This window comes from Benincasa hispida, chromosome 2 (genome assembly GCF_027475165.1).
Source record: "Benincasa hispida cultivar pf3 chromosome 2, pf3_genome.v1.1, whole genome shotgun sequence".
Taxonomy (NCBI): domain Eukaryota; kingdom Viridiplantae; phylum Streptophyta; class Magnoliopsida; order Cucurbitales; family Cucurbitaceae; genus Benincasa; species Benincasa hispida.
In genome coordinates this window covers 52,678,448-52,691,979 of record NC_143479.1, presented here as the reverse complement: position 1 = coordinate 52,691,979, position 13,532 = coordinate 52,678,448, and the positions used below count along the sequence as shown (strand labels likewise).

The 13,532-nt window shown below is 36.6% G+C and overlaps 1 protein-coding gene across 1 annotated transcript in view; it reads right to left on the bottom strand.

Annotated features, from left to right (window-relative positions):
- LOC120071672 (callose synthase 9-like) overlaps positions 1-13,532 on the bottom strand; it is a 92,137-nt gene that overhangs the window by 64,505 nt on the left and 14,100 nt on the right. Inside the window, exons 4-12 of the mRNA XM_090311104.1 lie at positions 12,710-12,786; positions 12,551-12,629; positions 12,359-12,475; positions 12,001-12,103; positions 11,743-11,866; positions 11,472-11,661; positions 11,290-11,342; positions 8,557-8,617; positions 8,403-8,484 (exon numbers count right to left, since the gene is read on the bottom strand). Of these exons, the coding sequence (XP_090167230.1) occupies positions 8,403-8,484; positions 8,557-8,617; positions 11,290-11,342; positions 11,472-11,661; positions 11,743-11,866; positions 12,001-12,103; positions 12,359-12,475; positions 12,551-12,629; positions 12,710-12,786 (886 nt within the window). The remainder of the gene's footprint in view (positions 1-8,402; positions 8,485-8,556; positions 8,618-11,289; positions 11,343-11,471; positions 11,662-11,742; positions 11,867-12,000; positions 12,104-12,358; positions 12,476-12,550; positions 12,630-12,709; positions 12,787-13,532) is intronic.

Here is a 13,532-nt window from a genome sequence, read left to right as displayed (position 1 = left end):
AATAGTTTTTAAATTTTGCTATATTTTGTAAATATTTTGATTCATTTTTCTACATTTGAAAACCGCCCTATTTTGTGTACTTTATTTTAAGAAAGAATTTTTATTACATTTTTTATGTTTCATTATTTATAACTATACTAAAACTACAATAATAATAATAATAATAATAATAATAATAATAATAAATAAATAAATAAATAAATAAATAAATAAATCAAAGTTGAAACGTTTTCAATTTTTGATGCAATTACATCTTTCTATACTTTAATTTAAGAAAGAAATTTGATTACATTTTTTTATACTTCATTTTTTATGACTACTAAAGCTGAAAAAAAAAAGTCAAGGTTGAAGCTTCTTTTATTTATTTATTCATTTTTTGCATTTACATTTTTTTTGTAGGGGAATTGTTTTAAATGTTAAACTGTTGAAAATATTTTCAAACATAATAAAATGTTACAATCTATCAGCGTCTATCAATGTCTATTAGTGATGGATGATAGCAGTCTATCCGTGTATATCTGATAGCAGTCTATCAGTGTATATCAATGGTACCCAATGATATTTTGCTATATTTAAAAATATTTTGGTTCATTTTTCTATATTTGAAAACAATCCTTTTTCATACTTTAATTTAAGAAAACATTATTTTGTAATATATTGGTTCTCTATTATTTTATATTTAAATGAGAATACAAAGACCCATCAAAATTATTTGAATGTATTTCTAAGTACTTGAACATAGAAAAACCAAACAAGAATTAAACAAGGCACCATCAGGGGGGAAAAAACACATTATGTGTTCATTGTAGTTAAAGAGGATTTCCAACTAGTGTTCACTATAGCTAAAGAGGGTTTCGAATAGTCTATCATAAAAGACAACACTCCCTAATACGTGGTAAACACACCATGAAAGAAAGCAAACTAGGTCCTCTATTCGAGAAAGAAGCCTTTTTACAAGCTCCAAGTAGCCTTCGAATCTTTTCTCCTGAAGGATCCTAAAAGGCTAAAAGCAGACATACCAAAGGTTGTAGCCTAAAAGGATCACAAGGTGAGAAGACTAACATCACAACCTACCAAAGTGTTCTCCAATGTTGCAGCTTTTCACCTCGGGGAGGGGGGTGGGTGGGGAGGCCTTTGCTTCTCTAATAGAACCTAACTTGGCAAGGCCATCCATCAACATTTTGAGGGGACATGTTGAGGATCCCACATTATTTATCTTGGGTCTGGAGAAAAAAATTAAGGTGAAAGATATTTTAAAATATTTTTACAAAACGATTGAAACTCAATTTCAAACCAAAGTTGCATTTTACACTCTGATAATGAAACCGAGTACTTTAATGGTTTTTTAGTGAATTCTTGAAACAAAAAAGAATTATTCATCAGTCTATATGTTGGGATACTCCTCAACAAAATGGGATTTGTTGAAAGAAAAAATAGACATTTACTTGAAGTGGCACGTGCTATAATGTTTTCCATGCATATTCCAAAATATCTATCGGGGGAAGCAATTCTCACAGCTACGTAGCTAATAAATAGAATGCCTAGTAAGATCTTGAATTTAAACCACTATGGACTGCCATAAAACTGTTTTTCCAACATCCCGCATATACACTTAAAGTTTTTGGGTGTACTACTTATGTTCACATGCCTAATCACTTTCAGTCCAAACTTGATCATCGGGCTGTTAAGTGCATTTTCATTGGTTACTCTTCAAGTAAAAAAAGGTTATAAATGTTTTGATCCTCTGACAAAAAAGTTTTTCATAACTATGGATGTATCTTTTTTAAAAAACCAACCCTATTTTCCCCAAAATTCTCTTCAGAAGGAGAAACCAATTTTGGAAGAAAATTTTTAGGATGTTTGTATTCCCTTTTTCAGTCCTAATTACCAGATGTTACTAGTTCCATGATGCCAAGCAAAAAAACTTCTCAATCAAAGGGAGATATACTATAAAATAGTTATATTTATCAAGTTCCTAAATTTAAATTTTATACTAGAAGAACATTCAATCAAAGGAACCAAGACAAGATAGTTGATCCATCACATAGCCAATCTGAGACTCTGATGAATGAAACTGGTAATCCTTCTTCCATTTCTACTCCTTCAACTATTCAAAGTACTTTGCCAATTGTGTCTAGTCTCGATGTTCCCATTGCCCTTAAAAAAGGTATTCGAAGTTGTGCCAAATATCTTGTTGCAAATTTTTTGTCATATCAAAAATTGTCTCATAGTCATAGAGTTTTCATATCCAGGATAGATGACTTGTTAGTTTCAAAGAATATACATGAGGCTTTAGATGATCCAAATTGGAAATTAGCAGTCATAGAGGATATGAATGACTAAAACAAAATGGAACTTGGGAAATAGTAGAGTTGCCTAAAAATAAGAAACCAATGGGTTGTAAATGGGTGTTTACCATAAAATATAATGTTGATGGTAGTGTTGAGAGATACAAGGTCAGACTGATAGCTAAAGGATTCACTCAAACATAAGAAATTGATTATCAAGAAACATTTACTCATGTTACTAAAATAAACTCTATCAGAGTTTTTTTTTTATCTCTTGCAGATAATTTAGATTGGCCTCTTTACCAACTTGACGTGAAAAATGCCTTTCTGAATGGTGATCTTGAGGAAGAAGTCTTTATGACTTACCACCAGGTTTTGGAAAGGAGTTTGGCTATAGTAAAATTTGCAAATTAAAGAAACTTCTTTATGGCCTTAAACAGTCCCTAAGAGCTTGATTTGAACGTTTTGAAAAAGTTATGTCCGGTTATGGATTTCTTCAAAGTCAAACAGATCATACATTATTTTATAAACACTCAGAGAATAATAAAATCTCAATTTTTTTATTGTTTATGTTGAAAATAGGATTATTAACCTAGGGGCGTATATGTAATTGTGTAGACCCCTAGGGTTTTCTACTGTCTATTTATACAGTGGTTCCCTGTGTATTCAGTGTATCAGATTTAAAAAGAATAAGAAAAAGTCTTTATATCGTGGTTTTTCTCCCTATACTAGGATTTCCACGTAATCTTGTTGTTCTTCTCTTCCCTATTCTTTATTTTTAACATGGTATCAGAGCTATGTGACGAAACCCTAGCCGTTATGGAAGAGAATCAACCCCAATCTTCTTCTGTTGATGGGTCTTCGAGTTTTGACATGAAAACGGCTATCCGAGCAGCTGTAAAGGAGTGTTTTCAGGCAGCCCTACCAGAGTTACTTTCTGTCGTCCAATTGCAGTCATCGGAGAGTCGCCGTCAGTGGGAGCCACCACATTAGACCGCGCTGGTCGAGCTTCTCCATGCAGAAACGAGCCAAACCCACGAACAGCAGATGGATCGTTCGGGTGCGATCGAGGCTGGCCACGAAGAACAGACGAATCAAGATCTAGGCAGAATCGACCAGCAAATGAATCTCCCGATTGCGATCGGGGCTGGCCATGAAGAACAGATGAACTACAACCTGGGCAGAGTCGACCACGATCTGGGCAAAATCGGCCACCTTGGCCGCGAAGAACAGGCATATCGGTCCGATCTGGAGCAAACCAGGCCCTTCGACTTCCGCGATTGACAGACCGGGTCATTCCGGGCTGAACAAGGGCAGATCCGCGATGGACAAACCTGACCCTTCGACTTCCGCTCCGGTCCAATGGGTTTTGTGCCGGCCAACCCGTCCACGACAAACCCTTCGGTTCTGCAAGGAGTGACGTCGGGCAGAGAACGAGCCGGCTTTATTGAACAACCCAGCCGACCGGCGACCTCCTTCCAGCCGGCGGCATCCTTCTAGCCGACAGTGACAGCACCATTCCCAGCCGCTTGTAGTTCAAGCCATTACCCAGACGAGACAACGGTTGGCTTACTTGCAACAACAGATTTCTGATTTGGATACAATGTTCGGTGCAAATCCCTAACCAGTTTATTTAGAAAATCCGGTAAACTCGTTACCTGTTCTGCCAAATGTTTTTTACTTATCTGGTTCGATGGGTAATTCTGCAGGATTTATTGTAGGGAAAAAATTAAATAGCCAAAATTATTTCTTCTGGTCCCCATCAATCCGAATGGCCTTGGAAGGGCGTCACAAGTTTGGATACTTGACAGGAGAAATTCCAAAGCCGGCTCCAGGTGATCCACAAGAACGAATTTGGAAAGGAGAAGACTCGTTGTTACGTTTTGTTTTGGTGAATAGTATGGAACCCCAGATAGGAAGACCACTGTTATATACTGCAACCGCTAAGGATATCTAGGAGGTAGCGCAAGATCTATACTCTAAAAGACAGAATGCCTCTCGGCTATATACGCTCCACAAACAGGTCCATGGATGTTACTTCTTATTTTAACAAACTATTAATGCTGTGGAAAGAAATGGACTTGTGTAGAAAGATCGTCTAGAACTGTCCACAAGATGGGGCCCAATACTTGAAGATTGAGGAGGCAGATTGTGTTTACGTGTTCTTGGCTGGATTAAACCCTAAATTTGATGGTGTTCGTAGTCGGATATTGGGCCAACGCTCAACTCCTTCACTCAGAGAAGTCTGCTCTGAAATACGGCTGGAAGAGGATCGATCGTGTGCCATGAATAATCTCATTCCTACTACTAACGCAGTCGCTTTCGTCGCAAAGTCGTCCAGTGCTGATGGTGATAAAAAACCCCCACCTGTTTGTGAACATTGTAAGAAGCTCTGGTATACAAAGGACCAGTGTTGGAAATTGCATAGGAAACCCCCAAATAGGAGTTGACGACGGTCTCATGACAAATCTAATACTAGTCGTGCCTTGGTAAGTGACTCAGTAGATGAACAGACTCAGAAGCAATCTTTCGGTGACAGTAAGCACAACTTGAGTACAGTTGGAGTGAGTGCGATTCCACAGTCAGGTAATTTCCCTTCTTTTGGCCTGATTAGTATAAATGGTAAAAAAACCATAGATTGTGGATTCAGAGGTAAATCATCTTACGAGTTCCTTAAAGCTATTTATGTCATATAACCCAAGTGCTGGTAATGAGTGTATTCGCATTGCAGACAGGTCTTTTGCCCCTGTTGCGGGAAAAGGCAATATCTCTCTGTTTAATGGTTTAATTCTGCGTGATACCTTACATGTGCCTAAAATATCATATAATTTGTTATCTGTCAGTAAAATAACAAGAGATTTGAAGTGTAAGGCAATTTTCTCACCGGATTCCATTTTTTTTCAGGATCTAAAATCGGGGATGATGATTGGCACTGTCTGGCACGATAGGGGACTATACTTCCTTTCTGACGAAGCTTCCTCTAGGAATGATCATCAAACTGGGTTTATGTTTTTAAATTTCTCTGTTTCTGGACATGATGTTATGTTATGGCATTTCCGTTTAGGACATCCAAATTTTCAATATATGAAGTATTTATTTCCACATTTATTTCGCAATGTTAATACTTCTTCTTTTAATTGTGATTTTGTGCTAAGCAACATCGTGTTTCTTTCCGTTCTCAGCCTTACAAACCCTCGAGTCCGTTTTCTCTTGTTTATAATGATGTATGGGGTCCCTCACCAGTTACTACTTCCACTGAAAAACGATGGTTTGTCACTTTTATAGATGATCACACCTGCCTTACCTGAGTTTTTCTTCTTACTGGCAAATCTGAAGTGTCCTCTGTTTTCCAACAGTTTTATACAACTGTCGAAACTCAGTTTAAAACAAAGATTGGGATTTTAAGGAGTGATAATGGGCGAGAATTTTTCAATGCCTCCTTCAGGGATTTTCTTGTTTCTAAGGTTATTGTCCACCATAGTTCGTGTGCTTACACTCCGCAACAAAATGGAGTAGCTGAGCGTAAAAATCGGCATCTGGTTGAAGTAGCCCGGTCTCTTATGTTATCTGCTACTCTTCCGTCCTACCTCTGGGGAGATGCATTTCTCACTACTACCCACCTCATCAATCGGATGCCCTCTCGTATTCTTAATCTTCATACTCCTTTAGAATTATTTAAAGAGTCCTTTCCAACTACTCGATTAATCTCTGATGTTCCTCTTCGGGTTTTTGGTTGTGTTGCTTTTTGTTCACTCCCATGGTCCAAACCGCACGAATTTTACTCCTCATGCTCAAAAGTGTCTTTGTTGGATATCCACTCCATCAACGTGGATATAAGTGCTATCACCCATCGTCTCGTAAATACTATGTCTCCATGGAGGTCACCTTTCTCGAGGATCAATTGTTTTTTCCTGTTAGTCATCTTCAGGAGGAGAAAATAAATGAAGAGACTAACTAGTCATCTTATGCTATTCCTTTAAGAGTCAGCGTCCATTCAAACCTTGTCTAACCCTAGTTCTGAGCATGATAGTCTGGTCCTTCCTACCAATCAAGTTCCTTGGAAAACTTACTACAGGAAGGAAGTAGTGTCACCTGTTGAATCAGAACTGTCGGCTCCAGTGAAGGAGTCGGACCCGCCATCAGATCCAGGGACATATATTCCTAAAATTAATGATGTTGATATATGTATGGAGACTGATGAAGGCAGGCAAGATAAGGGAGAAGGAAGCAGTAATGCTGAAAGAGTGACAGAAGGGGAAACTGCAGAGGATGAAATGATTGAAATTGCAGAGAATGAAATGATTCTTGCTAATGATGATGTGGAAGATACTACTAAAGTTTCTGATACACAGATAATCGATCATGGTGAGGAGCCCGGAGAGGTGAAAGAACGTGATGCATCGCTTGATCTTCCTATAGCTTTGAGGAAAGGTACTCGCTCATGTACTAAATACCCTATGCATAGTTACATGACGTATAGTAATCTGGCATTCGAGTTCAAAGCATTCACTACTAGTTTGGACACTGAGGTGGTTCCAGATGATATAAGTGTTGCAAGGAAAAAACCAGGATGGCAGTATGCTATTATGGAAGAAATAAGAGCTCTAGAAAAGAATAGAACTTAGGAACCGCCTGTGTATTCAGCGTATCAGATTTAAAAAGAATAAGAAAAAGTCTTTATATCGTGGTTTTTCTCCCTGTACTAGGGTTTCCACGTAATCTTGTTGTTCTTCTCTTCCCTATTCTTTATTTTTAACAGTTTATGTAGATGATATTATTCTCCCAGGTGATGATAAAGCAAGTTTAACTGATCTGAAGAAAAAATTGGCATGTGAGTTTCAAATTAAGGACCTGTGACCGTTGAAATATTTCCTAGAAATGGAATTTGCAAGATCAAAGAAGGGGACCTTTGTTGACCAAAGAAATTATGATCTTAACTTATTTGAAGAAACAAGTTTACTTGATTGCAAGATTGCAGAAACTCCTATTCAACCTAATCTAAAGTTGCTAGTAATGAAAGTAGAAGAAATATAAGACAAGGAACGATATCAGAAACTTGTTGGTATTGCATATGTTGTGATATTATCTGTCTCATACATGCCCTGATATTGCATATGTTATGAGCATGGTTAGTCAATTTATGCATGCTCCTGGACCAACTCATTTTGAAGTTGCCTACAAAATTTTGAGGTATTTGAAAAGGGCTCCTGGAGAAGGTATTCCATTCAAAAGGAATAATCACTTCCAAATAGAAGTCTACATTGATGCAGATTGCGAAGGAAGTGCCACAAATAAAACCTCTGGTTATTGTTCATTTGTCGGAGGAAATTTGGTTACTAGGAGAAGTAAAAAACAGAATGTGGTGGCCAGAAATAGTGCTAAAGCAGAGTTTAAAGCCTTAGCTCATGGAATTTGTGAGGGCATATGGATTAAAAGGATACTGAAAAGTTGAAGATTTCTTTGACTACGTTTATACAAATTTATTGTGACAATAAAGCCGCCATTTCTACTGCCCATAACCCAGTTCTACATGATAGAACAAAATATCAAGGTTGATAAACATTTTATTAAAGAGAAGATTGAAGCAGGAACAATATATATTCTTTATCTTCCTATAACAGATCAAATTGTTGATGTGCTAACTAAAGGCCTTTCAAAGCAACAATTTGAAAGATTGATTGACAAGCTGACTATAGAAGACATCTTCAAACCAGCTTGATGGGGAGTGTTGAAATTTCTATATTTATATATAAATGTTAATTGTCAAATATTTATTAATTATTGTCTTTATTCTTTCCATATTTGTAAGAGATCTTTACCCTATATGAGAAGACCTAAATTATACATATTCAACAGGAAAATAATATTATTCCCTACAAATTCTAGATATTTTACAAGATAAGATAACATTACACAAAAAGATGGCCAGCACGGCAGCATCCTTGCAGAACATAAAGAAACCAAATAAAAAAATGTAGACTTGAGATCAAACAGCAAATATCACAAACAATAACAGATAAGATACTTGCACTAAATAACAAAGCAACGTGATTTTATCAAAATAAACACAACACAAACCTATGACCTACGACTCGAAATGAAATGAAAACTCACTTTTAGACACGAAGTCATGCCACAAATATCTTCTCTCTCTCATATTTACAATAAGCCTTGTAGGTCCAACAAGAGGCTTGATCTGCAAGAGACGTATCAAGTCTTTAGATCCATGCCTAAAGATAGATATCATTGCATAAATACCATAACTAACCTGAAGAAAATAGGCAAATGCAAATTTTCCACCCAGAATGATAATCCACAAAAGCATGTATCTGCAAAATGAGATTGGGAATGTCCTCATATACACAAACAAAATTTCATTGCTCTATAATATTTACTTGAGCAGTTAAAGGACGAATTTAATGTAGGGGCATATTTACCTTTGTCTTTGTATTACTTATTCAAACCATATTCAGTTACAAATTTGTCAGTTAGTTTACTCTCTCTCAGCTGATTCTTGGCTGTTAAATAGTTTGTTGGCTGCACTTCTCTCTTGTATTTAAGCCAACCATCTTGTACTTTGCAGCACTTGTTTCGATTCTAAACAAAGCCCTCAGATCAAGTGCTATCAGAGAGTACAATCCAGCGCCTTTCTTGGATCACTCCACTCTTCAACTTAACGTCTTAACTCACAACAAAGAACTACTTCTTGCATGTGAGTTTTAAATCAAGGACATGGGAACGTAAAAATATTTCCTAGAAATGAAATTCGCAAGATCAAAGAAGGTTATCTTTGCTGAGTAAAGGAAGTATGTCCTTGACTTGCTTAAAGAAACCGGCTACATAGTTGCAGGGTTGCGAACCCGTATTGAACCTAATCTAAAGCTACAAGTAGCAAAAGCTGAAGAACTAAAGGACAAGGAACGTACTAGAGACTTGTTGGAAGATTAATTTATTTGTCACATGACTCACATACATATCTTGATATTGCATATGCCGTGGGCAAGGTTAGTTAGTTTATGCATGCTCTGCAACAATCCATAAAAATGCAAATAGCTCTAAACGAACAAGGTGAACATCCATAAACTGTAGGTCCTGGAGAACAAGAAGGACTTGCCCCAACACCATTGCAAGTTGAACAAACTAAACAACCTTCCCTAAGAACTCGTAGTAATGGGGCAAAAAAATTAGAGATGCATCAAAGACTCCACACTTCTTCTACAAAGAACACACCAATACGGGGAGAGAGCATAATTCTGCAGGTTTCTTTGGATTCTACAATAAGTATTCAGCCTTTCAAAAAAGAATATCTATAAGAAGACTTGGACCTTCTTAAGACAAATTTCTTTCCATATAAAATCAAAACTTTGTCTGTTCAAGGAAGATTCCTTCATAACAAGCTTGAGAGAGGAAAACTTAACCGTAAAAGAGCCATGATTTTCTAACATCCACAAGATAACGTCATCTCCATTATTCATACTTAAAACGAAATTTCTATAAATTTCAACAACACTACTTTTTTGTCTAAAAAGTTATATTTGGGGTTTTCTAGGAGCGTAAAGGGGTTGCAATTGACCCAAGAAAGACTGTAGCAATGATAGATTGGTTTATCCCAAAAAACACTCACAAAATCTAAACTTTACAAAACATTTCTCCCTTGTTTTTTTCTTTTCTCTAAACCTCCCCCCTCCAAGAAGCTCTTCAAAACATTGAAGTATCCTCATTCTTCTCTCTTTCTCCCTTGTTTATGTATCTTCGGCAACTCCATCTTCATCTCATCTAACCTTTGTTAAACCATTTTCGCCTCTAAAAGAACTTTGTCAAGCCATTAGGCATGACAATAGAGCATATCGATGTTTTGGACCTTGTTGACAACAGAAAAACGAACAATGGCGATGGCGATGCGATAGTGGTGGAGGCCTTGGTAACATGGGTGTTAGATGATATAATTAAATTTGCCTTTACCCACTAGCTTAAGTTTTTGGGTCAATCGATAAATTAAGAAGGGGTACGGCTAGATGTAGTGGGAAGTAGGAACTTTGCTAAAGAGAAGAGAAGAGTAGAGAAAGAGAGAGAGAAATGAAAGAAGGCCTAAAGTTACAAAAATAAAATACCAAAAGCGATAAAATAATAAATAAATAAAACTTTTCAGCTTTTACAAAAATATACTAAAAGAAAAAAAATATATTCTTTGAAAAAAGAACTAAAAAGGTGAAATTATGAAATTTGAAAAAGTTGACTAGTGAGACTTGACCATGGACCTTGACATTGATGGGTTGATTGATGCAGACAAGCTCCCCTTCCCAATGCAAGACACTGAATTTTCAATTCAGTTCAGTTTTTGTAGTTTGGTTGTCCAGCCTAGTACTTCCCAACTTTACAAAACATATTTGAAGTTTTGGTCGATGCCTCGAGAATAGCTATTGGGGTAGTTTTATCTCAAGAAGGCCACCCTATTGAATTATTTCAGAAAAACTAACCACTGCTCTGAAAAACTATCCACTGCTCACTAGAGCAAATATAAACAACTATACTCTTTAGTTATGGTCCTTGAGCAATGGGAACATTATTTACTCAAGAAGGTTTTTTCTTTTTTTTATTAACATATCATTTATCCTTGAAGTTTCTTCACTCACAAAAGAACATCAGCCGTACGTATGCTTGTTGGCTCCATTCCTTCATAGATTTGATTTTGTCACAAGACACGCCAGAAGTAAGGCTAATAAAGTTGCCGATGCATTGATTAAGAAAGGTACTTTTCTAACCCTTCTTCGTGCTGAGATAATAGATTTTGATCAATATTGTCTCGCCCCTCTTTTATAGTTTCTCTTGATATTGTAATATAATTGTTAGATAATATAAAATTAAATTCACCTTCACCTATCAGTTTAAGCTTTTGGGTCAATTGGTAATTTAAGAATAATTTTATATTTGTGTTTCGTGTTCTTTTTGTTTGGGATTCAAATAATTAGTGGATCCAGATCAAATAAATTCAAATACTTACTTGATAAAGTCAGTAGTCCTCTCATACATCCCACGTCCAACATAGTACTGTTCCTATTAAAAAAAAATTCAGCAGCAAAAGAAAGTACAGATTTAACAAAATAACGTGTGCCAACTGAAATTGAGAAAGCCACATTACCCAAGCAGAAAAGAAGAAATAAAGCAAGTATAAGAGGGTGAAACCTGACGCATCCACTTGAAAAGGCGAACAAGAGGCCACCGATCACATTGATTCATTAAAAGACGGCAAGCCGGCATATGCATGAGGATACTGAGACAAAGCTGTACACCACCATATATTCCAATCACAATTACATATAGTCTGAACATCACTCTTTCTGCATTTGGTTTACTCTCCTCCTGAAGAGCTTTCCTGTAAGGGAATTGATAAAACAACACTAAACGTCTTGTGGATAAAACAAGACGGCAAGAACATTAAAGCAAGAATACATACACATAAAGAAATGTTATAGAAGCTGATGCAATACTGAACCAAAGAAGGCGAAGAAAAATTTGAGAAACAGCAAGACGCCTTGAAGTAGAGTATGCACCATACATAATTAGGATATTTAGAACACCTGGATGAAGTCCATGCAGTTAAATAGAAAATTGTTGGAACAACAAAGATAAATATTTCAATCTATTTCACACAAGATAATAGAACAAATCAGCTTCAAACACTTTCAGTAGAAATGACTAGAAGGGCACATACTCTCAATAAACTTCATTACAACAAATGTCGGACCGAGACTCAGAACTTCCAGCAGTGTCTTCAGATTAAAGCTTCCATTGTTAAATGCAACAATGGTCAAAGCCTGTAAGATCAACAATTTGACAAATAATAATTAAATAGATGAAAATGCAGAAATCCTAGTCTCTTGTATTGAACACTGAATTGTAATAAAATCCTTTGGGTTAGATTTCTGGGAGCATCATCTCTTTTGTCATTTAGGCTACACCACATATACAAAAACAAAACAATTTCCCAAGCATGAAGACCAGGTTGGCAAATTTTAGTTAATAGGACTAGGATAATAAAGAGCATTTAAAAAGGCCATATATGGATATACCTGGAACGTCATAACCAAAAATATCCATAAACGATGGAAACTATGATAAAGATGAAGAAAAGTCCGATGCTCAACAAACAACGTTTTCCCCTGATGGTGACTTCTACCAAGCATGTCCTGAAGAAGGAAAAAAAGGGGAAAATTACTCAACAAACCCGTATGAGCACATCACAAAAAAAGCATGCAGACAACCTTTGATTTTGATGTTGGCTTTTGCAAAAAAGATTTGCCTTCATGCCACGGCCAACTGAGGTCAAAGCATCTAAGCGACCTGATAAGAAAATGAACAGCGTTAAAAACTTCTTCAGAACTGTTCATTACAAATCAAACATACAGCATTTTCCAACTAACCAGAAATACTCGTTAAAATCATCATAATTTCTCCATGCAGAATGTGGTGCCTGCCCATTATTATTGTTTGCAGCTTCCTGAGCATTTAATTATCTGGACTTATCAATTGGCAGCTCAATATTCCAGGAACGTACTTTAAATGGAAAATTCAATAGTCTTTTCTGTGATTTTGTGAAATCTAGCTCAAATGCAATAATTCAACAATAAACAGAGGACAGCTCCATGAAATTGGAAACTAGTTCTTTATGTTCTGTAAACTTAGCACCTTGAAACTAACCTTTCAATTCCATTTTCCATGTTTTGAAGAAAACAGAAACTTCTTTAAATTAAAAAGTACAATGGTAGGTGCAACAACTCGCCCAAAAAAAAAAAAAAAAAAAAAAGAGAGAGCCAGAGTGTAACGGTCATGCTTGTCCAGGGCCTGTTGCCCATGGCCGCATGCCCAATCCAACCCCCTTCTAGCATACTTTCATATCCTGTATTGTATTAGTTTAGTTAGCTTGCTTTCTTTACATTTTCATTCTAAGTGACCACTCGCCCTTTTGCATATGCAAGGGCGCCAGTTGGCTTTTTGTTCAGAATGCACAATATGGGGATAAGACTAACCATCACTTCCTCATACCCGGAGTAGTACTTTATAAAGCCGTTGTTGTTGCTTATTGCTTTCTAGTCTACTACAATCTTTCTTTCTTTATTCACACTCACAAATCTTCTTACGAAAACATTTTCTCTAAACCCGTTTTCCCTCAAACAGGGGTAGAGGTTGCAAGAGGCACTCGGTGTGCCATTGGCAGTCCGTATTCGAGTTGGCTGGCTTGTTCGT